This window comes from Fundulus heteroclitus, unplaced genomic scaffold (assembly GCF_011125445.2).
Source record: "Fundulus heteroclitus isolate FHET01 unplaced genomic scaffold, MU-UCD_Fhet_4.1 scaffold_55, whole genome shotgun sequence".
Lineage (NCBI taxonomy): Eukaryota > Metazoa > Chordata > Actinopteri > Cyprinodontiformes > Fundulidae > Fundulus > Fundulus heteroclitus.
This window is the reverse complement of record NW_023396978.1, coordinates 79,570-100,877: the sequence shown is the minus strand read 5'-3', so window position 1 is coordinate 100,877 and position 21,308 is coordinate 79,570. Positions and strand designations below refer to the sequence as shown.

The 21,308-nt window shown below is 41.3% G+C and overlaps 1 protein-coding gene across 1 annotated transcript in view; it reads left to right on the top strand.

Annotated features, from left to right (window-relative positions):
* rock2a (rho-associated, coiled-coil containing protein kinase 2a) overlaps positions 1-20,950 on the top strand; it is a 51,613-nt gene extending 30,663 nt beyond the window's left edge. The window contains exons 11-32 of the mRNA XM_036132850.1: positions 854-942; positions 1,027-1,075; positions 1,160-1,295; positions 1,645-1,736; positions 3,680-3,926; positions 4,102-4,208; positions 5,148-5,307; positions 5,929-6,089; positions 6,189-6,373; positions 6,469-6,538; positions 8,758-8,861; positions 8,985-9,171; positions 9,249-9,342; positions 9,428-9,522; positions 9,611-9,802; positions 9,880-10,048; positions 11,661-11,731; positions 11,805-11,893; positions 11,977-12,055; positions 12,850-13,117; positions 13,204-13,417; positions 19,505-20,950. Coding sequence (XP_035988743.1) covers positions 854-942; positions 1,027-1,075; positions 1,160-1,295; positions 1,645-1,736; positions 3,680-3,926; positions 4,102-4,208; positions 5,148-5,307; positions 5,929-6,089; positions 6,189-6,373; positions 6,469-6,538; positions 8,758-8,861; positions 8,985-9,171; positions 9,249-9,342; positions 9,428-9,522; positions 9,611-9,802; positions 9,880-10,048; positions 11,661-11,731; positions 11,805-11,893; positions 11,977-12,055; positions 12,850-13,117; positions 13,204-13,417; positions 19,505-19,508 — 2,862 coding nt within the window. The 3' untranslated portion in view covers positions 19,509-20,950. The remainder of the gene's footprint in view (positions 1-853; positions 943-1,026; positions 1,076-1,159; positions 1,296-1,644; positions 1,737-3,679; positions 3,927-4,101; positions 4,209-5,147; positions 5,308-5,928; positions 6,090-6,188; positions 6,374-6,468; positions 6,539-8,757; positions 8,862-8,984; positions 9,172-9,248; positions 9,343-9,427; positions 9,523-9,610; positions 9,803-9,879; positions 10,049-11,660; positions 11,732-11,804; positions 11,894-11,976; positions 12,056-12,849; positions 13,118-13,203; positions 13,418-19,504) is intronic.
* Positions 20,951-21,308: the final 358 nt, after the last annotated feature.

Genomic DNA, 21,308 nt, shown 5'->3' with positions numbered 1-21,308 from the left:
TAAAACTATGGTACGGCTCGTCTGTAAATGTTGATAATAAATCAAGTTATGGCTAATATTTTTGCAGATATTTTCACTTTGATGATCTATTTGGGCATTAACTTTGTAACATGCCATACTCTCTTAAGTCTTTTTTAAATTAATTGGGTTAGAGACGTCCTTACGAGGTGTTCTTTTTTTTTGTCCCGGTTCGTGTCAGAGTAGTTTAAAATTAAGTATATGCTGGGTTCAATGTCAGTTTTAAATTCCCCAATCAGATGGTTTTAGTTTTGGTTTTGCTGAGATCCAGGACGCTTATCTGTTACCGTGTTTCCACGTCTCTGAGGTAGTTTAACGAGACTGGAATAGACTCATAGCTGTTTGATGAAATAGGATTATATATCTGTAGATCATCAGCAAATTTGCAAAAGGAGCTGTTGTGCTTTATTTGGAATAAACAGCAAAGAAGATGAGAAAAGGATTAGACCTAAGACTGAGTGTTGAGGTACTCCACAATTACACAGTGGTGGAATACCTCTCTAGATTAAAGCTGAAACGACAAACTTTATGGATTTAATGGCCTTTTAGTGCTAACACATTTGTCTAAATGTAAGTTTTTAGTTTTAAATGTAAAAAAACAAACACCTGGGTGACCTCATTGTTTATGAGTGAGTTTGGTTTTTGGGTTATGCTGAAAAAAAAATAACAGAACTGACTGAGGTCTGGACAGTAGGTCAAATCATCGTTGCAAACTCCTAAATGTGATCTGCCGCCAACACCTGCAGACGTCTGTTCCAGCCGTGTGCGCAAATGAAACTCCAAAAGCATCTTCCAGAAATTCCTCGAGGATCACGTGTGATCTTCTGTTTTTCAGTCGGCAGCGCTTCAGAAGAAACTTCACCATCTAGAGCTCCAGATGACTAAGGACAAACAAGTCAAAGATGATCTGGAGAACAAATGCAGGTGCAAGAGCAGTTAGTTATGTTGCCGCTGTGGTGTGCAAACCGCTCAAACATTTACTCACGTTTTATCCGCATTTCTCTGCAGGGCTGCAACCGTCCGTTTAGAAAAAATTACCAAAGAACTTGAGGAAGAGGTAGGTTCCTCATCTGGAGTCGCATATTTTGATAATGTTTTAGATTAGAATAGCAGCCATCCCTGCTTTCTGACTGACCTTCAGGTGAGCAGCAGGAAGGGCCTGGAGTCAAATCTGAGGCAGCTGGAGCGAGAGAAAGCCCTGCTGCAGCACAAGAGCCTGGAGAGCCACCGGAAGGCCGAGAACGAGGCCGACAGGAAGCGCTGCCTGGAGAATGAAGGTACTGCACACCCTGCAGATGCTGGGATCTTTCAGGAGTCTTATTAAAATCATTCACATGCCAACGATTGCAGCTATCAATCCTTAATTCTGCTCCTTATTACAGCCGATTTAAAAATATAACGACCGTTCTCAGCAATGGATGTTATGAGATGATGTGTGCAACACTGCCACCACCTGGTCACACTGTAAAACCTTCAGATTTTATCAGGCTGGCTCCCCAACATGGTTTTAATAAGAACAAGCATAAAGACTCCTTCTGTCTTCCTTGTCTTTTGGTTTGCATATTTAAAGTTTCTGCCTAGAGGACTGTAACTTCATTTGTCTGTGCTCGACCTGTTTTTGTGCAGTGAACAGCCTTCGAGACCAGCTGGATGACATGAAGAAAAGAAATCAGAATTCACATATTTCCAACGAGAAGAACATCCACCTGCAGAAACAGGTCCTTTCACTTCATTAGTTTGCTTTTCTTAATATTCTTTCAGTCTGACGAGCTGGAAAAAACACTTGGCATACTGTAAATTTTTATTGCATGTATTTAGATTTACAATTGGTTTGTTTGACATTTTTCCAAATAGAAACACATTTAATGCTTAAAACTGTATTTTCAAGAACTCAAAAGTAGCTTTTTGCTTCTATCTGCTGAGTTTTTAGGTTTCTTTTACAGCAAAGACAAAATGGCCAAATTCACACTGCAGGTTTTGATGTTCAATTCCGTTTTTTTGTTTTTGTTGAAATCTGATTTTTTGAGGTTGCCATTCATACTACTATTAAATGTGACCGCCATCAGACTTCTGTCTGAACTGTTCAAGACCGCAAAGCCACCGGCATGCGCAGATGACAGAAGGAGACGCCACAGAGCAGCGCACTGTTTACAGAAGTAATGGTGAATGTAATTGTTTCTAGAACTGTTCAGTAAAGTTTAGTTTAAAAAAAAAAAAAACTTAAAAAAAAAAAAAAAAAAAGGACACCGGCCGAGATCTCACCTTGTTATTATTAGCAAGCTGTTGAGCAATGAGAGCCGATGACATTAAGACCACACCATAGCAAGACCTACTAAGGTAAGCAGCACAGGTTATAACGATGGTCCTCTATGGAGCGCTAACAGCTGCTACTCTGTGTGGATGTGTAGTGAGAGCCAGGAGAGTGACGTGAAAAATAAAATGCGACAGTCAATTCAATTTTATTTTTATAGCGCCAATTCATGAAACATGTCATCTCAAGGCACTTTACAAAGTCAAATTCAATCAGATTATACAGACAGGTCAGAGATTTCCTGTCTAAGGAAACCCAGCAGATTGCATCAAGTCTTGACAAGCAGCATTCACTCCTGAAAGAGCGTAGAGCCACAGGAAGAGTCGTCTGCATTGTTCATGGCTTTGCTGCAATCCCTCATACTGAGCATGCATGAAGCGACAGTGGAAAGGAAAACTCCCCATTAACGGGAAGGAAAACCTCCGGCAGAACCGGGCTCAGTATGAACGGTCATCTGCCTCGACCGACTGGGGGTTACAGAAGACAGAGCAGAGACACAACAAGAGAGACAAAAAAGCACAGAAGCACACATTGATCTAGTAATCTGTTCTACATTAGATGGTAATAGCGGGTGATCTGTCTTCTCTGGATGATGTCACAGCTCACAGAACGCAGTCTGAGAGCGAAGTGCTCTGTTAGGAACATACGGGGTAATCAGAGCTCTGATAAATGATGGAGCTTGATTATTAAGGGCTTTTTATGTTAGAAGAAGAATTTTAAATTCTATTCTTAGTATTGACATGACCGTTCAGATAGCGGACGCTTTGAAAAAAAAATCCAATACGTATCCAAATTAGTACCATATAGAAGTGTCCCAAATCAGATTTTTTTGGGGGGTGAAAAGATTGTAATTGGGTTGCATTTCCCTGCAGTGTGAATGTAGCCGATGTTTAGGGTGTTGACATTTTAAATTGCTTAAGTTGAAAGCTCAATAGGATGAAAAGAGCAGCTTTGCTTATTTCAGTATTCCTGTTCCCTGCTCCCAGAAATTACATTTTCCTCAGTGATTAAAGATAAAACCAGACGATTTCTTGGTGCATCTCCACTATGTTTTGGAACATGCTAAATAGTATTTTCCTCTTATTTTCTGTGTTTGTGAGCTGCTCATACCGCCTGCAATCATTTCAAAACCTCTTTGAGCAATAAACACGACTGTAATATGTCCTCCAGACATTTTTTTAGATACTGGTGCATACATTAGCTGCTCTGACTGCGTTAGCATATTGCATAGAATGAATGGAAAGCAAATTGAGACATTGCAACGATTTATAGGAGCTCATGCTTGCATCCTGTAGTTTACACTTCGTTTAGCTCTGAACCTAGTCAACTTCAAAATGGATCCTTTTGCAGCTGGAGGAAGCCAACACGCTGCTGCGGGCCGAGTCCGAAGCGGCGACGCGGCTCCGCAAAGCTCAGACGGAGAACAGCAAGCAGCTGCAGCAGCTGGAGGCCAACGTGCGCGAGCTGCAGGACAAATGCTGCCTGCTGGAGCGCGGCAAGCTGAGCCTGGAGAAGGAGTGCATCAGCCTGCAGGCGGCGCTGGAATCAGAGCGGAGGGAGCACAGCCAGGGCTCAGAGACCATCAGTGACCTGATGGGTAGGTCAAATACATGCGTCAGTGGCCAAAATGCTGGTTGTAGACAATGCTTTAGTACTTTTTTCAAGATATCATGCCTTTGGTTACACAATGCATCAGCATTCATTCATTCTTTTCATGGTGTCTGTTCTTTTCTTTGAAATAGCACTCTGACAGTTTTTGTTGCCCGTTGCAGGACGCATTTCTGGACTGGAGGAGGAGGCTCGGCAGCAGAGACAGGCTCTGTCCAAAGCTGAGACTGAGAAGAGGCAGCTTCAGGAGAAATACACTGATCAGGAGAAGGTAAACACACAAAAAAAAAAAAAAAAATAGCCCAGCTGTTGGGAATAAGCCTGTTGGATCCATGAGCTACAGTATTCTCAAACTCTTATTGCTCTAGGTATTTGTACACTAGGGCTGAACAATTAATCGCATTTTCAATATAATCACGATTTATAAAAACACAATTTCCAAATCGCAGAGTCTGCAATTTTTGGCTATGTAACAATTAGGGAATTAGACACGTCCATTAGGTGTTGGTAAAATGTTTGAAGTGGGTTTGCCTCCACATGAAAGGGAAGACAGTTGCAGCAGTGAGATAATCTAATTTTATTACTTATTTTAGAGTTTATATAATCATACAAAGCATTAAGTACTGGTCAATCAGTTTAATACATAGACTTGCTTGTTGGTTGCACTTTATGTTCAACAAGGATTGATGTCCAAATCAATTAAAAGCTGTTCTCTTGAACAATATTCTGATTAATAGATACATTAAAAGTTCTTGTTTTAAATAGTCCTTGTTTACAAACATCTTTATTTAGACGCCATTTTTGTTGCTTGTGGTTAACGCAGAGAAAAGTCAAAATTGCAATTTTGGTTGAAATATATTGTAGGCAGAATGCAATAATTTCTGCTCTGAGTTTAGATGCTGTGGGTCTTTTAGCACCTAATCTGCACAGCGAGGAAACAAAATGATTTGTTGTTTGTATATGTTTAAAAAGACATGATAAATTAAACTGGGGAAAAAAATCGTATTAAATCGCAATTTTAAGAAAAAGAATCGCAATTAGATTATTTTCCAAAATCGTTCAGCCCTATTGTACACTACATCCGTTTTTGGTGCAGTCGCCGTGTCTCCCTGCTTTGTATATATCAAATAAACGTATTTTCCTGCTTTTTCTTTTGGGGCTTAGTGCCATCTTTCAAATCCGAACGCCTTCTCCCTGTTTTTCCCCGCAGGAGATGAGCAACAAAGAGATCGAGCTGACCTACAAGCTGAAGGTTCTGCAGCAGGAGCTGGAGCAGGAGGAGGCCTCTCACAAGGCCACCAGAGCTCTGCTGGCGGACAAGAGCAAGATTAAAGTGACCATCGAGGGCGCCAAGTCCGAGTCCACCAAGGGTGAGGGCCGTCTTACGCAAGCAGCCGGCTCTGGAAGCACTAAATCAAGTTGTTTTTCCCTGGAAACCCAAATCAGAACAAGCCAAGATATTTAGGAAAAGACAGATTTTTTAATTCAAAAATACTTGAACTTTATTTGACTTTAAATTTATTTATTAAACATATTTATTTATTCAATTTATCCAAGAAATTTGTCCAAGAAAAAGAGAGGAAGGGGAAGTATTGTGGAAAAGCTAAGGGATACTAAATAAAAGATCCAAATTGCTATTCTGTGAAAGAATCCACAATGATGGAGAAATAATAAAATGACGTATTAAGAAGCAAAGGCCGACAGAGGAGCTACAGATCAATGGAAAGCAGGATAATTGTCACAATCTTCAAGAGCACCTGCTTCTTTTAATGACATAAAAGCATTTTTTCAGCCAGACGACAAAAGACCCAATTCTGAAAAAACGCAGCTCAGCTTCAGACTGAATATCTGCTATAAAGCTCTGCTATATTTCATTTTCCTCCCCGCTGTGTGAGCTTTACCTTATCGGTTACCCAGTTAACTGGAATATGATTACAGCCACGATTTAGTTTCTGGAAAACTGAGAAGTGTTCCTGGGCGTTTCCCCGCAGAACTGGAGCGTAAGCTGGCAGAGGAGCGAGCGGCCAAGCTGCGGCTGGAGAACCGAATCCTGGAGCTGGAGAAACACGGCAGCATGATGGACTGCGACTACAAGCAGGCTTTACAGAAGCTGGACGAGCTGCGCAGGCACAAGGACCGACTCACCGAGGAAGTGAGTGTTTGGGTCAAAAATTAAAACCATTTGTGAAATGGTAATAAAAGGAGACATTTAAAGAGGAATCTGTTCCTCCATTATTTTATTTTTTTTCAGGTGAAGAACTTGACGCTGAAGATCGAGCAGGAGACCCAGAAGCGTAACCTGACTGTGAACGACCTGAAGGCCCAGAACCAGCAGCTGAACATCCTGAGAAGCTCTGAGAAGCAGCTGAAGCAGGAAACCAACCACCTGCTGGACATCAAGCGCAGTCTGGAGAAGCAGAACCAGGAGCTGCGCAAGTCAGTGCTGCTGCTGTTTCTCCTTTTTGTCTCCGAGTCGTCACAATCTTCTCATGACGGTGATTAAATTAGATTTTTTTTTTCCCCACCTGCAGAGAAAGACAAGACACAGACGGACAAATGAAGGAGTTACAGGACCAGCTGGAGGCTGAGCAGTATTTTTCTGTGAGTGTCTGGGCAAAGTATGCAGTAAATAATGCACCTTGTTTCTAATGGGAGTCCTTTAGTGTCTCTGGTGTTTAAAACATGTTAAACAGAACATGTTCAATTAGGGGAAGGATTTCTCGTAGAGCAGAATTCAATTAAAAGGATCCTGGTGCTAAACAGGATTCCTGTGCTGTCTGGTATTTGATTTACACATTTTCCTGCTCTGAATTTTTCTTTCTTTCTTTCTTTCTTTTTTGAGGGAGGGAGGGAGCGAGGGGGGGGTGGAGGGAGGGGGAGGGGGGAGGAGGGAGGGAGAAGAGAGAGAGAGGGTAGTCCTTCTTTCCTCTCTCTCTCTCTTTCTTTCTTGCTTCCTTCCTTCCTTTCTCTCTCTCTTTCCTTCCTTCCTTCCTTCCTTCCTTTCTCCCCTCTCGTCTCTCTCTCGTCCTCCCATCTTTTCCTTTCCCTTCCTTCCTTTCTCTCTCTTTCCTTCCTTCCTCCCTTCCTTCCTTTCTCTCTCTCTCTCTCTCTCTCTTTCCTTCCTTCCTTCTTTCCTCTCTCTCTCTCTCTCTCTCTCTCTCTCTCTCTCTCTTTCCTTACTTCATTTCTCTCTTTCTCTCTTTCCTTCCTTCCTTCCTTGCTTCCTCTCTCTCTCTTTCCTTCCTTCCTTCCTTCCTTTCTCTCTCTCTTTCCTTCCTTCCTTCCTTCCTTGCTTCCTCTCTCTCTTCCTTCCTTCATTCCTTTCTCTCTCTCTTTCCTTCCTCTCTCTCTCTCTTTCTTTCTTTCTTTCTTTCTTTCTTTCTTTCTTTCTTTCTTCCTTCCTTCTAGAAACCTGGGTTAAAAGATCAGAGAACTTTTAAAATTTGAATTTGGAAAAGTAGGAAATTACGACATGAAGATGTTGGGAGCCAATATACTGATAAAAAAATCAATTTGATCTAAATCATCCTCTTCCTGCTAACTTATCTAGCAGCTGCTCCAAAGATGCCGCAGTACAAACTGAAAACTATAACATCCGACATTGAGCTTTTTGAGTCAAGGTTTGTTTCTCTTGTCTGTCTGGTGTGTAACTTGTGATCGGTTCACGCCGTCAAGTTTGAACTTAAATTGGTGTTGCAGCAGCTGGGATTCATACAGGTGCTGGAGATGCTTCCAAAGGGCAGAAGGTTTTAGACGACGTCGGCTAGTATCAGATTTCTCTCCTTTGGTTTTGTCATCTTCGTCCTTCTAAAACGCACACTGGCCTCTTCGGTGTGCTGAGGTCTAGACTGTTTGACGGTCTCTGCTGTGCTTTTGTATGGACGCAGGGTTTTTTTGTGTTGAACTGTGTTGGTATAACGAACCAGTCGGTCGCTTTGTATGAAAGCATGTTGTACCAGAATAAATGTGTCCAGGCAATTTATTGCAAAGCATAAAAACTTGATCCCAGCATGCGGATCATTGGACTTTGATTAATTGTGTCATGAATGATGATAACATTTGCCTAAAAATTTAGACTTTAGTCTAGACTTTAGTCCACTTTGATTTCAATTGAAGAACTATATCATGAATAGAGATAAGACTAGAACTGAAAACATATTTTCTGGCCTTGCTGTTATGAGCAGATTCATTAGCTGTCAAAGAAAAACAAAAAAAAAGTTCATGTAAAAAAATTTAATAAAATAAAAACTCTGTGGCTTAAGACTGATGTTATTCAGCAGAAGAGAGCGCAAAAATATCTCCTCAGATTGTAAAAATGTCTCCTCCTTACCTAGAGCAGCGGTATGTAGATCTTACCTCAGATCTTGGATTCCCCCCAAAAGCTCAAAAGGAAAAAGAGCAAATTAGCTGCTATCTGTTCAGCCTCCCTACGAGAACCATTCAGTTTCCTCATAAATAGCTCAAATTTCAGATTTTCCTCTGATTCCACTTTAAACACCTCAGTGACGGTGAATAATGTCCACACCATGGAGTGATGTGTTGTTGCTACTATGAGCTTGTATTGCTCAGTTTGTGGCTTTTTCTGGCAGGAAAATTCAGTAAAACTTCAGCTTCAGCTTCAATGGTAACACCAGACTATTTTTTTGAAGCATCTTTGGTCTAATTTTAATAACTTGTAGGACCTGTAGTTATATTGTAGTTATATAGTAGTTATGTCCCAGGGAGATACTTCTTCTGTGTGTGGCAGAATAAGGTGGTGTGAATCGTGTTGTGTGATGTTTTCATCATGCCATGTTTTGGACACTACGTCTCTTTTCCAGACACTTTACAAGACTCAGGTTCGGGAATTAAAGGAGGAATGCGAGGAAAAAAATAAACTCTACAAGGAGGTGCAGCAGTCTCTGCAGGAGCTGCAGGAGGAGAGGTGAGGCTGCTTTTTTTTTCTTTTCTTTTTAAGAATCTAAAATAAAACTCCACCTTCAACCTCAATGTTTATGGATTTTTGGCTCCTTCAGAGTCGAGTTAAATTTTTCCTGACCTCTTTCAGGGACTCCTTGGCCGCCCAGCTGGAGATCACTCTGACAAAGGCTGACTCGGAGCAACTGGCGCGCTCCATCGCTGAGGAGCAGTACTCCGACCTGGAGAAGGAGAAAATAATGAAGGAGCTGGAGCTGAAGGAGATGATGGCTCGGCACCGGCAGGAGCTGGCTGAGAAGGACATCACCATCAGCTCGGTGGGTTACAGAAACATAACCGCCTGGTTTAAATAAAAAAAAAAAAAGGTTCTGAGTGTGTTTTCTGCTGTGTGCAGCTGGAGGAGGCCAACAGGACGCTGACCAGTGATGTTGCCAATCTGGCCAACGAGAAGGAGGAACTGAACAACAAACTGAAGGAAGCACTTGAAGGTTGATGAACGTAAAACTTTTATTTAAGAAACTATGTATAACGCGCATCGCTGTTTTAAATGTTTCTGTCCGGTCGTCCCTTCAGAGTCTGATAAGTCGAAGGATTGGGAGCAGCAGATCAACCAGATGAAGCAGTCGTTTGAGAAGCAGCTACAGTCCGAGCGCACGCTGAAAACTCAGGTGGGTGTTTACTCATCACATCCGCTCCTTCACTTCTCTTTGCCTCTGTGAGGGCCTGAACCCGTGTCCCCCCCCCCCCCTGCCACAGGCCGTCAATAAGCTGGCAGAGATCATGAACAGGAAGGAAGTTCGCGGTGGAGGCAGCCGGCGCGGTAACGACACAGACATGCGGCGAAAGGAGAAGGAGAACAGGAAGCTGCAGCTGGAGCTGAGGTCAGAGAAGGAGAAGCTCAACAGCACCATGATAAAGTACCAGAAGGAGATCAACGAGATGCAAGCAGTAGGTGCCACTGTCCTCGTCTCATCGCTGCTGTTGCAAGCAGGCCGATTAGCTTCACGCTTCGTTCTTGTGTGCAGCAACTGGCAGAAGAGAGTCAGATGCGCATCGAGCTGCAGATGGCTCTGGACAGCAAGGACAGCGACATCGAGCAGCTGAGGAATCTGCTGCAGACGCTCACCGTTCAGTCCATGGACTCCGCCAGCCTCAGCAGCGGGCCCGAGTTTGATACTGATGATGCTTATGCGGGTAAGAACGTGACCAAAGCTGAGCTATTAGCTGAGGCTTTCGATTAGGGCTGGGCGATAAATCGATTTAATCGATTAATTTGAATTTACAATTCTTTAAGATTTCATTTTTGGAAAATCTGGATTTTATTTTGCCAATACACTCATTGGGTTTCCATGAAGAGAACAGCATGTGATGCTGAATATATGTTTAGGCAAATATATTGTCAAAATATTGTTAAGTAGAAACTTTTTTTAACCATAATACGAGGTACTTCATTTACTTATTTACTTATTAATACCTCTAGCAGCAAATGTTTTGTTATATTTTCATTGTTTATAATGCCACGGCTGCCATCTTGTTTTTCAAGCATGTTTCACAGCTTGTTTTTAGTTGCACTTTGAATTCAGGTCAACTCCCTGATGAAATGCTTGACATAAAAAGCAAGGTTTTAAAATAATTTCTTTAATTTCTTTTTATGAAACAAAAAGGAGGAAAAAATCGATTAATCGGATTTGTTATGATAAAATCGGAGATTTATTTTTTAATCCATATCGCCCAGCCCTACTTTCGATTTACTGCTCCGTTTATGTCTCGACCCTCCGCGGTGGTGGTGGGATGCAAAATAACATCATCATCCTGGATGCTAGCAGCTGAAATCAGCTTCCTCTGCCGGGTGTCTGGGCTCTCTGCCTTAAGTGAGGATTTCTATTATCCTGGGGAAAACGTGGAGAGGAGCTGTTGCACCTCCTCAAAGAGAGACAGCTGAGGTCATTCTTCTGATTCGCCTCCTTTGCACCTCCCTTCAGAGTCTTTTCTTTCCACGTCCCGCTGAGAAAGAGGACCTGTGGGAGACCTAAAACTCATCTAAGGGGACTTTGCATCCCTTCTGGTCTGAAAACACCTTGTGGTCCCTGTAGGCAGCAGGAGTGCTGCAGTAGCGAGGGCTGTCTGGGTTTCCCTCCTGAAAGCTCTGGGAACTGATCCTGGATCAGTGGAAGGAGCTTGCAGTGATTCGTCAGGCTTCATAGATGTAAACAAAGCATACCCGCCCCCAGAATGCTTCAATGCTTTTAAATATAAAACAGCGGTCGGTGTCATTTGGATGTTTTGTTCATTTTAGAACTGATTCTTTTCCAAATTCTTTGTCAAAAAAGGCAAATTATATTAAACATGATAGAATTCATAGAAAAAAAAAGGGTAAAACATCCAAGGGGAGGGAGTACTTTTTAAATTAAAAAAAGTACTGTTCATCATCAGCATAATGAGGCAAATCCATGTGATGGAGCAAATGTTCCTAATTGAGGCTTACGGTAAATAACATGTTTCCTGTGAAGCTCCACAACAAATTTAAGTCCATTAGGAGGGTTCATTATTTTTATTTTTTTTTAGATAAAACTAGATTTTCTTTGGCCATGTAAATGCCTTAATAATTAATTTAGCCACAAACCACCAAAGCTTTCCACACAAACACTGAAAAGCAAAATTACGTGGGCAAGGAAGCATCTACTAAAGTTCTGTTGTTCAGAATTGGGAATAAAGATAGGAAGTTTGCACTAAAAGGATAACTTTTAGAAAAATAATGGGATGTTTTTTCTGCTGAATATTAACATGTTCATATTCTTTCTCTCAGAAATGAGGCTTGAGGGCTGGCTCTCTCTTCCCGTTAGAAACAACACCAAGAAGTTCGGATGGGAGAAGAAGGTCAGAATGAACCGTTTCTGCACTTTCATCAAACTACTTCCTGGTTTGTCGCTTACATGTGTCGTCCTTGCAGTACGTTGTCGTGAGCAGCAAGAAGATCCTCTTCTACAACAGCGAACATGACAGAGAGCAGTCCATTCCCTGCATGGTGCTCGATATAGAGTGAGTTTTACCGCCTTACCTGAAACGCCAGGACACACGTTGAGCCTCTCAGCAAGCAACAAACATTCATGTCCTCGTTTCAGCAAACTTTTCCACGTGAGGCCCGTCACTCAGACAGACGTGTACCGCGCCGAAGCCAAGGAGATCCCCAGAATCTTCCAGGTGCGTTTCTCACGCTGCATTCATGAGCGTTTCAAAGGGTGGAAGTGAGCAAGCGGCATCTGTCCTTCCTCTAGATCAGGGGTGTCAAACATACGGCCTGCGGGCCGGATTCGGCCCGCCGAACAATTTAGTCCGGCCCTGTGGCTAAATGCATTATCATTATATATTAAAAAAAAAATTCTTTTTTTTTTTTTTTTTTTTTTTTTTTCCAGTGTCCTGTCTGGCAATGTGGCAATAAGATGCCACAAACAGCTAATCAGATTTGACTTTCACAAGTGGACAAGATAAAAGGAAGAGAATGATAAAACAATTATTGAAAAAAACATGTACTTCGTTTAATTGAAAATATGCAGTTCCTATATTGTCCACGAGGGGCGCTGTGTTTTAATTAGCAGATTAAGCTTCAGGTGTGGAAAAATTCAAATCATTTCTTAATTTTTATCTGTTTGATGTATTTTGTCATGTAGGACAGTGTTTTTAAGTTCCAAAAAATGTGAATAAATGTTTTTCAACATTGTATAATCACTGTGATCAGTTCTTATGCATAATGCACAAGTAAATGTTTAACTGAGTAAAAGTATTGTTGAAATTGCACATACTTTTCTTAAAAACGCTGAGGTTATTCATAATATATTATGTAAAAGTGAAATTAACTTAATATAAAAATCAACAACAAGTCCACATTTATTAGTTCTATTTAATCTTGCAATGAGTTTACTCGTGTGGCCCTCTTTAGATCAGATTAAGCTGAATGCGGCCCCTAAACCAAAATGTGTTTGACACCCCTGCTCTAGATCCTTTACGCCAATGAAGGCGAGAGCAAGAAGGAGCCAGAGTTCCCCGTGGAGCCGCTCCCCATCGGGGAGAAGTCCAGCTACATCTGCCACAAAGGCCACGAGTTCATCCCCACGCTCTACCACTTCCCCACCAACTGCGAGGCGTGCACCAAGCCGCTGTGGAACATGTTCAAGCCGCCGCCTGCTCTGGAGTGCCGGCGCTGCCACATCAAGTGCCACAAGGACCACATGGACAAGAAGGAGGAGATCATCGCTCCCTGCAAAGGTACCGAGCGTGTCCTCGTAGTCCGACAAAAACAGCTGTTTGTGCCGAGGTTTACCCGAACGCGATGTTTCCTCTTCCGCCCTCAGTGAACTACGACGTGTCTACAGCCAAGAACCTGCTGCTGCTGGCCTCCTCCCAGGAGGAGCAGCAGAAGTGGGTGAGCCGGCTGGTCAAGAAGATTCCCAAGAAGCCGCCACCCGCGGAGCACTTTGGTCGCTGCTCGCCACGCACCTCCATGAGAGTTCAGTCCAGCCAGTCCATGAGGAGGCCGAGCCGACCGCTCCCCGCCAGCAAAAGCAGGTACCACAGAAAACCAAAAAGAGAGATATTGGGTTTATTTTAAAGGCAATTCTTTCTTTTTTTTTATTGCTTCCACGATAACTTACTGAAAAAACATTTAAAGCTTCTGTGCAACCTGCTCTGGATAGCTGCGACGGCGGCTGCTATTTCACTACATCCTCACACTCATCATCATCATCATCATCATCATCATCGTAAAAGTAAAACTGATGTCCCCCTTTCAGACTGGAGGAGTTTAGCCTTCAGGACTGGCTCTGGGTGTTGGATGATATTGATGAGGATTGTTCCTCCATACATTTCTGATGATGGTAACACACGTGTGTGTGTGTGTGTGTGTGTGTGTGTGTGTGTGTGTGTGTGTGTGTGTGTGTGTGTGTGTGTGTGTGTCGTGTTTGCTGTGGCGTGGCTGCATTTAAAGACCAGAGTTGCACCTTTCTGGTGGTTATGGATGATAACATGAAAATGGCTTTGATCTGCAAAACACCCGCAGTGTTTTAAGAACCCTGATGAGATGAGCAGCATTATTAGAGTCCAATCTCTAATCGGCCAGAATCCGCTCATGTGCGCTCATCTCTTTATTTCCCTCTTCATTTCTACTAATCTGGTTTAGAGAGTTGAGATTGTTTTGTGTCTGTTGAGCTTTTCTGTGCCGTTGACCAGTTTTATTTTACTGGCAGAAGGTGTTGTGGGAAATCCCCTTTTCTATTGCCACTCAAAAGCCTGATGCTTTTGAGACGCCTGGGGCTTTGCAAATCACGGTTAGCGTATCCATACACATTTACCCGACTAATTTCATTTACCTGCGCTTTACTTACCCGGGGACCGACCCAGTACTTCTCTGCTGTCTCGGGGCTCGTTGAGTGCAGTAAGAAAAACTGTCCACCTCAATAATAATAATTGAATTTTATTGATCTCACAATGGAGAAATTCACTTCTGCATCTTAACCCATCCCCTTGGGGAGCAGTGGGCTGCCACTGTGCGGCGCCTGGGGAGCAATTGGGGGTTAAGGGTCTTGCTCAGGGACCCAGAATGGCAGCTTATGGGAGTTGAACTCAGAACCTCTGGGACCGAAGCTCTGTGCTCTAACCACTAGGGTACCACTCAAGGGTGGAGTAAGGAGATTAATTTACAAACCTAGTAATTTTATAACCTTAATTTATCACAGAAAGTTGTTTTAACTAGGGCTGGGCGCTAAATCAATTTTATCAATTCATTTCGAATTTACAGTTTATGAAGATTTAACTTTTGGAAAATTTTGATTATTTTTTTCTTTTTTTTTCTTTTTTGCCAATGCATCCCTTGGGCCTCCATGTAACTATATATCAGTCCTGGAAAGGGAAATTGTTTTCGTAAAAACTTGCAATGTTGAATCTGTGTTTAGGAAAATGTGAAAATGTGAAAATAAGAAACTTTCTTTTACCCTAAGCAATGAGGCGCACCGCCACACCAAAATAAAAGCTGCCACACCTTCAGAATCAATAAAAATATGTTAAAACAATGTATAGCATATGCTATAGCATAGCTACTGTATATTAGCACCCTTATTCTACTCATAATCAGAGTTTAAAATTAATTTAAATATCATGAAGTGTTTCATACCCAGTGGACAACTTTGAATTGCAAAAGTGCGTGGCGTGCACACGCTGAAAAGGAAAGCACTTGGTCCAGAATAGAGTTTCATCAGAGATGGTGAACTAGAGATCCTGTTCCCAACCTGTTTTGATGGTACTAAGAGAACATGACAAATTAGAAATACAGTTCTAAAGTTTCCACAACGTACCTGTAGCAGAAACAAATCAAGAGGATTAACCGGAGGTATATAAGGAAATGTCATATTTGCACATGATGCCTGACCTGCAAATACCTGAAGAAATGTGTGGATGCGATTCCAACACTTTTTGTAAGTTGAAGAAAACTGAGTATAAATCAGCAAAGCACTTAACCCCTTTTTTCATGCCGTTCTCTAAAGCCAGCTGATGGAGAAAACAGGAGATTTTCAGCAATAGCGCTTAAAAGTGAAACGGCTTAAAAAAATGGCCTCTGACTGCATGGATAATATCGCTACTTTGATTTCTTTGATTCTCAAGATTTGTTCTTAAGTCAGGGGAGAGTACACCACAAGTGTGGTGTACACGAGAGAAAAAAAGTCCCTAATATTGGATACATAAAATGGCATGGGTCAGTGACACTAAAATGGAAAAAATCATCAAAATTAGGAGCATAAACATTAGCCAGCGTCACAGGCTTATTTACCCAACGCAATAATAAACCGTCAGGAATAATATCAGAGGCAAAGAAAGGCATATTTTGATTAATTAGAATAGCAGCACCCCTAGCTTTTGCACTAAATTAGAATGAAAAATCTGCCCAGACCAAGATCTCCTCATCCACCAGTGATCCTGATCTTTCAGGTGGGTTTCCTGCAAAAAGACCTGAGCTGCTTCAAAAATGCAAAGACCTTTTTACGTTTTACTGGATGGTTAAGCCCCTTTACATTCCAACTAATGAAAGTAAGATTACTGTCCATCCAATACTAATTGCACAGAGGAAGTGCCAAATATGACAATGAGTAAGCGTTGGGGGGGGGGGGGAGCTGAAGCAGCAACCATTTAGGCTCCATTACTCCAAAATGTCATTCAATAACATGGCTCCCTTGCTAAAGCTCTTGCAACAATAACACTTAACCCCTACATAGCTTAAAGGTCAAATGCAAACGATTGTTAATGCAAAGCATTAATGCATTCTCACTGAACATGCAGCACAAATTACAGAAACAAAAAAGGAACACTGAATTAAATGTTAAGCAGCAGCATGCAACAAGCGGTGCATAACCCTAACCCTGATGCGTTGTCCCTGGCCCAGAACAGTCAGTTGAATTGTGTCTAACTTTGCATCTAGGGTTGTAATAGAGGACTTGAAGTCAGCCACCAGATTTTCCCGAAGTTCTTCAAGTAAATCTGCTACATGTGTAGCCATCAATGTTCCTCTAGGTTCCCTCAGCCGTCTGGTCCTTTCTGCTGCCTTTGGTGGATTTCCACATATTTACCGAGCCTCAGAGCTTCCTTAAGTGTGAGAATGTTGTAAAAGAAGTAGAGGCGTGTTATAAAACGGCGTGTCAACAGTTAGCGAGAGCCCGGGACCTGCTGCCTACTCAATCGCTCATCACTGGAAGTCTCCTATTTTGCTTTTGATAAGGTGTGACTTATACTTTTTTTTTTTTTTTCCAAATTTGACTGGCTAGCATTTATTATTCATAAAGAAAATAATGTTTCACCTGCTGCATCCTCTGACTTGAACCATCTGCAATCAAATGGCTTAAAAACAAAGCTTGACGGCTCCAGCAGCATTTGGTACGACTGACGACTCCTCGGGTCTTGTTCTTCATCTAGAAACCACTGAGCACCTGGATGCCTTTGTGTACATGTCTGCTTTGTTGTCACTCAGCGATGGCGCCGGGTCTCACGCAGGGGGTGGAAACACACGGTTATGGCAAGCCGTTTTAACATAAATTCGGTTTTACCACCCTTACGTTCGAGATATCTCAAATTGTTTTATGACTAGACGTTTTAGCAATTTAAGATATCTCTAATTGTATTTTGACTAGTCGAAATGACATCGGATTTTCCATTGAGTTGTATGGAGACGTCAATTCAAGATATCTCGAATGAATTACTGACTATCTGAAATACCCATTTCAGATATCTACAATTAAATTACGACTAGTCAAAATTACAATTCAAGATATCTTAAATTGAGTTTTGACTAGTCATAATTCTAATTAAAGATATCTCAAATGCCACCATAATTCAAGATATCTTAAATGTATTTTTGGATAGGCGAAATGCAGTTTTGACTAGTAAAAAATAAATTTAAGATATCTTGAATTGTAATTTTGACTAGTCAAAATTCCTTTTAAGATATCTTGAATTGTAATTTTGACTAGTCAAAATTCCTTTTAAGATATCTCTAAATGAATTAGAGATATCTTGAATTATTCAGCTTTTCCATTTAAGATATCTTAAATTGACATTCTGACTAGTCAAAATGACGTTACTGATATCTTGAATTACGAAACGGCTTGCCATATGTCATCACACAGGAACCGGAGGCGTGCGCTTTTGTTTTCAGAGAAGCTAAAGGAGGGTGCTGTAATGCTTTGTGCCGTCTCGCATGTGAAAATCAAGAGCTAGCTGGCTTTACCATAATTCCCAAGAGGCAGATGCTTTACCACAGTATAAAAACTACATCTGGTTATTAACAGAACTGGTCCGGGCTGAGGAATATTCCTTATTTCCAGCTTGGACATGAGTCGACAGTAGCGCTTTCAGCTAGCCGTTTTTCAGTGCATTGTGTGCGTCGGCAGCAAGTAAATCCGAAATTCTTTGCAAATTTCTTAAGCATTCTTCAAGTATACTATTTTCGCCCTCTCTGCATATCCCATACTTAAAAAGCTCTTTCTATATTGTGGCATTTTCTTACAATTTTGTCGAAAACAGCCAGCGCCATTGAATGTTTGGGCAGCTTTGGGCAGTTTACAGCCAATAAGGGGCTTACACGCAATGTCTTATTTCAGATATCTTAAATTGTAATTCTGACTAGTCATAATTACGTTCGAGATATCTTAAATTACATCTACGGATGTGTGACGCTTTCAATGACGAATCCGGTGACGTAATTTGAGATATCTTGAAAGGAATTTTGACTAGTCAAAATGTAATTGAAGATATCTTGAATTATTATTCTTCCTAGTCAGAATGTAAATAAAGATATCTTAAATTACCATTCCGGATAGTCAAAATGTAGTTTTGTCTAGTCAAAATGCATTTTAAGATATCTGGAATGTTATTACGGATAGTCAGACGAAACCGAATTTATGTTAAAACGGCTTGCCATACACGGTTCAATCCACACTGCGTGCTCTGGAAATGTATTTTTCTTTTCCACTGGGTGTCTGAGACAGAAGCAGGAGCCTTTTGCAACCTTCCATCCTCTAATATGTGTAGAATCAGAGTATTAGGTAAAGAGTTTATTCCTTAAAGTAAATACTTTCATTGTGTTACGCTCAAGTTTCAGCCAAACATCAGAGGAACACAGATAGACGCTTACCTGCCCATTAAACGGTGGAGTAATCTTACATTTTTCCAGTTTGGAGTGATTTTTACAAAAAAAATTAAGAATTAAGTGCACAAATATGAATTTATTGTGGACGTAAGAATTTACACCTGGACTCAAATATATATATATATATATATATATATACATTCGTCCAAATGTTTTAGTAACGTTAAACTCCTGTACAGGCATCTCCAACGACTCTGTGCCAGGACTAGTCTGAATGAATTGTGCCAAGAAGAAGTACCGTATTTTCTGGACTATAAGTCGCACTGGAGTATAAGTCGCATTTTTGGGGGAAATTTATTTGATAATATCCAACATCAAGAACAGACATGTCGTCTTGAAAGGCAATTTTAAATAAAAATAGAACAACAGGTTGAATAATTGTACGGTTAGCTAACGCTACATGACACAACTGAGAACGTGCCTGGTATGTTAACATAACATATTAAAAGCTATTCAGATAACTATAGCATAAATAACATGCAAAGAAGTTAACCAAAGCGCCCATGTCAATCCAAATAACTAAAATCCAGTGAAATCTTCATCCTCGATGTCACTTTCAAATAACTCCATTAACTACGGAGATAGAAGCTGCGGCACTTCCGCTTCTGCGTCGCTTACGTCTGATTCAACACAGGCCTAGAGCGCCCTCTTGTGGTTTGGTGTGAAAATAACAGGTGTAATGATATACCAGTAAAAACGTGTAATAATTTCACACATAAGTCGCTCCAGAGTATAAGTCGCACCCCCGGCCAAACTATGAAAAAAAACTGCGACTTATAGTCCGGAAAATACGGTAATCGAGGTGGAACATGCAGAATTCGTGTTGTTTGGATTTAAAAAAAAATGCACAATAAGCTCAAACCCGTGCACTCAATTCTTCCCTTTAAAAGTAACAATAGTTGAAGCATGTGTATTTGTACGGCTCACCTTCCCACCTGTCTCTCTTTTCTTCTTTTTTTTTTTAGTTAACCCTGCTTGATGCATCTCCGAGGTGGTGCGGCCCGTTTCCTTCGAACGCTCCCATCTGCAGGCCAGGAACTCCACGTCAATTCGCCTCAATCCGTCTCCTGCTGCATCCGGCGAGGAGAAGCTCTCCACTCTCTCTGTGCCGCTCGGCTCCTTCCAGCCACCTCACAACTAACCGAGCCAGACTGGGCTCTATTCTGTGACCTGGATGGCTTGTTAACAAAGCCCGCCGTGCTTGTGGAGCAGCTCCTTCTGCTCCCACAGAAAACAGGAGAGCTCTTTGGAGAGGCTGGGTGGATGGATGGGGATTCACTTTAGCCCCAATGATTCTCACCAGGAAACCAGGAAGCAGCCTGATGGAGGGGAGCCTGCAGGGGAAAAAGCCCTGCACATCACCTTTGGAGGTTCTAGTGGCCAAAAAGAAGACGTTCTGCTTAAAAAACTGTGAACAGTTTGAAGGGTTTAAAGGGGAACATGACACTTAAAAAGGATTTTTTTTTTTTTTTTTACCCTCCCAAATGTATTTGTCCTCTCAACATGATGATTGTAGCTTTTTCGCTTTCCACAGCTCTGGTTTCAGGTGAGTCACAAGATCCGAATTAAGGTACAAGAAGCTGTTACTTCACAGAGAGTCGTCAAGTGAGGGAGGACAGGGTGTCTGAATACTTCTACTTCGGAGTAAATACTTCTCTGGGTGCCTGTTGTTATGATTTCTGTCACTGAAACACTTGTTTCGTCTGCAGTAGCGGTTGCAAGGTGAGCGGCGTCCCGCTCCGACGGCATTAAACGGAGGAATCCCTCACGTCACAAACCCGCACTGTCAGATGATGTTTACTTAAAAGCACCGTTCATGTTTATCTTTTTCTCTTTGTTCTGTTTGAATGTAGATCTGGTGTTCTACCAGAAGCGGCACCCAGGCATCGTATTACCAAAATATACTTGACTGAGGCTTTTATTTTGACATCAGCTGCTTCGAGTGAACTTGCATGCTTTCCACACGGCGTCACCCTGCCACAGGTTGTTTTTTGAAAGCGGCAGTGACGATGGAGGTATGCAAACGTCGTCCTGAGCAGCACTAAGTCCACTGACGGTTTTGTCCTGGTATTTTTTTTTTTTTTTTTTGTATTAAAAGTCATCGAACTTCCAAGTTCAAACATTTTGTCGTGTGTCTGCGGCTCATACAAGCACCTGGAGAGTGAACCGTGTGTTTTTTTTTTTTTTTTTGTGTAACGACAGCTCTCCTTTAACCAAGAAGCATGTTTTATACATATAAATATCCACAGTATATATTTTACATGCCGTACTGTGCACATTATATTATTTATACAGCCTTGTCCACTTTGTATTTAAGGGCCTTTACATCCAGATTGCATGTTTGCTACCAAACAGCTCTATAATGATGATAATGATATTAACCACTTATCAAAATAAAGAAATGGATGTGCCTTCTGGTTTCAGATGTTTATTAAATCTCAAAAATGCTTTATTTTTTTTTAAAGAATTCCAGTCAGATCACATTGTAAAAAGGTAGAATATTTTGGCTTCTTTAGGTACTATGTAAAAAAAAAAAGAATACTTCACATATATAGTATAAAAGTTATTAAAAATACAGTAGTTATCCTGAGTTGGAAGATCTTGGATATTATTAAACTGGCATGTCTTTTACAGACGATTCTAACTAACCATTAATCGGATTAGCTTTTGAAATTAAACGTGTAAATTCAGAAATATTAAAAAAAATTACAGGATAAAGCATAAGTGCTGGAATGTTTGTTCAAATCTATTGGAAAAAGAAAGTACACC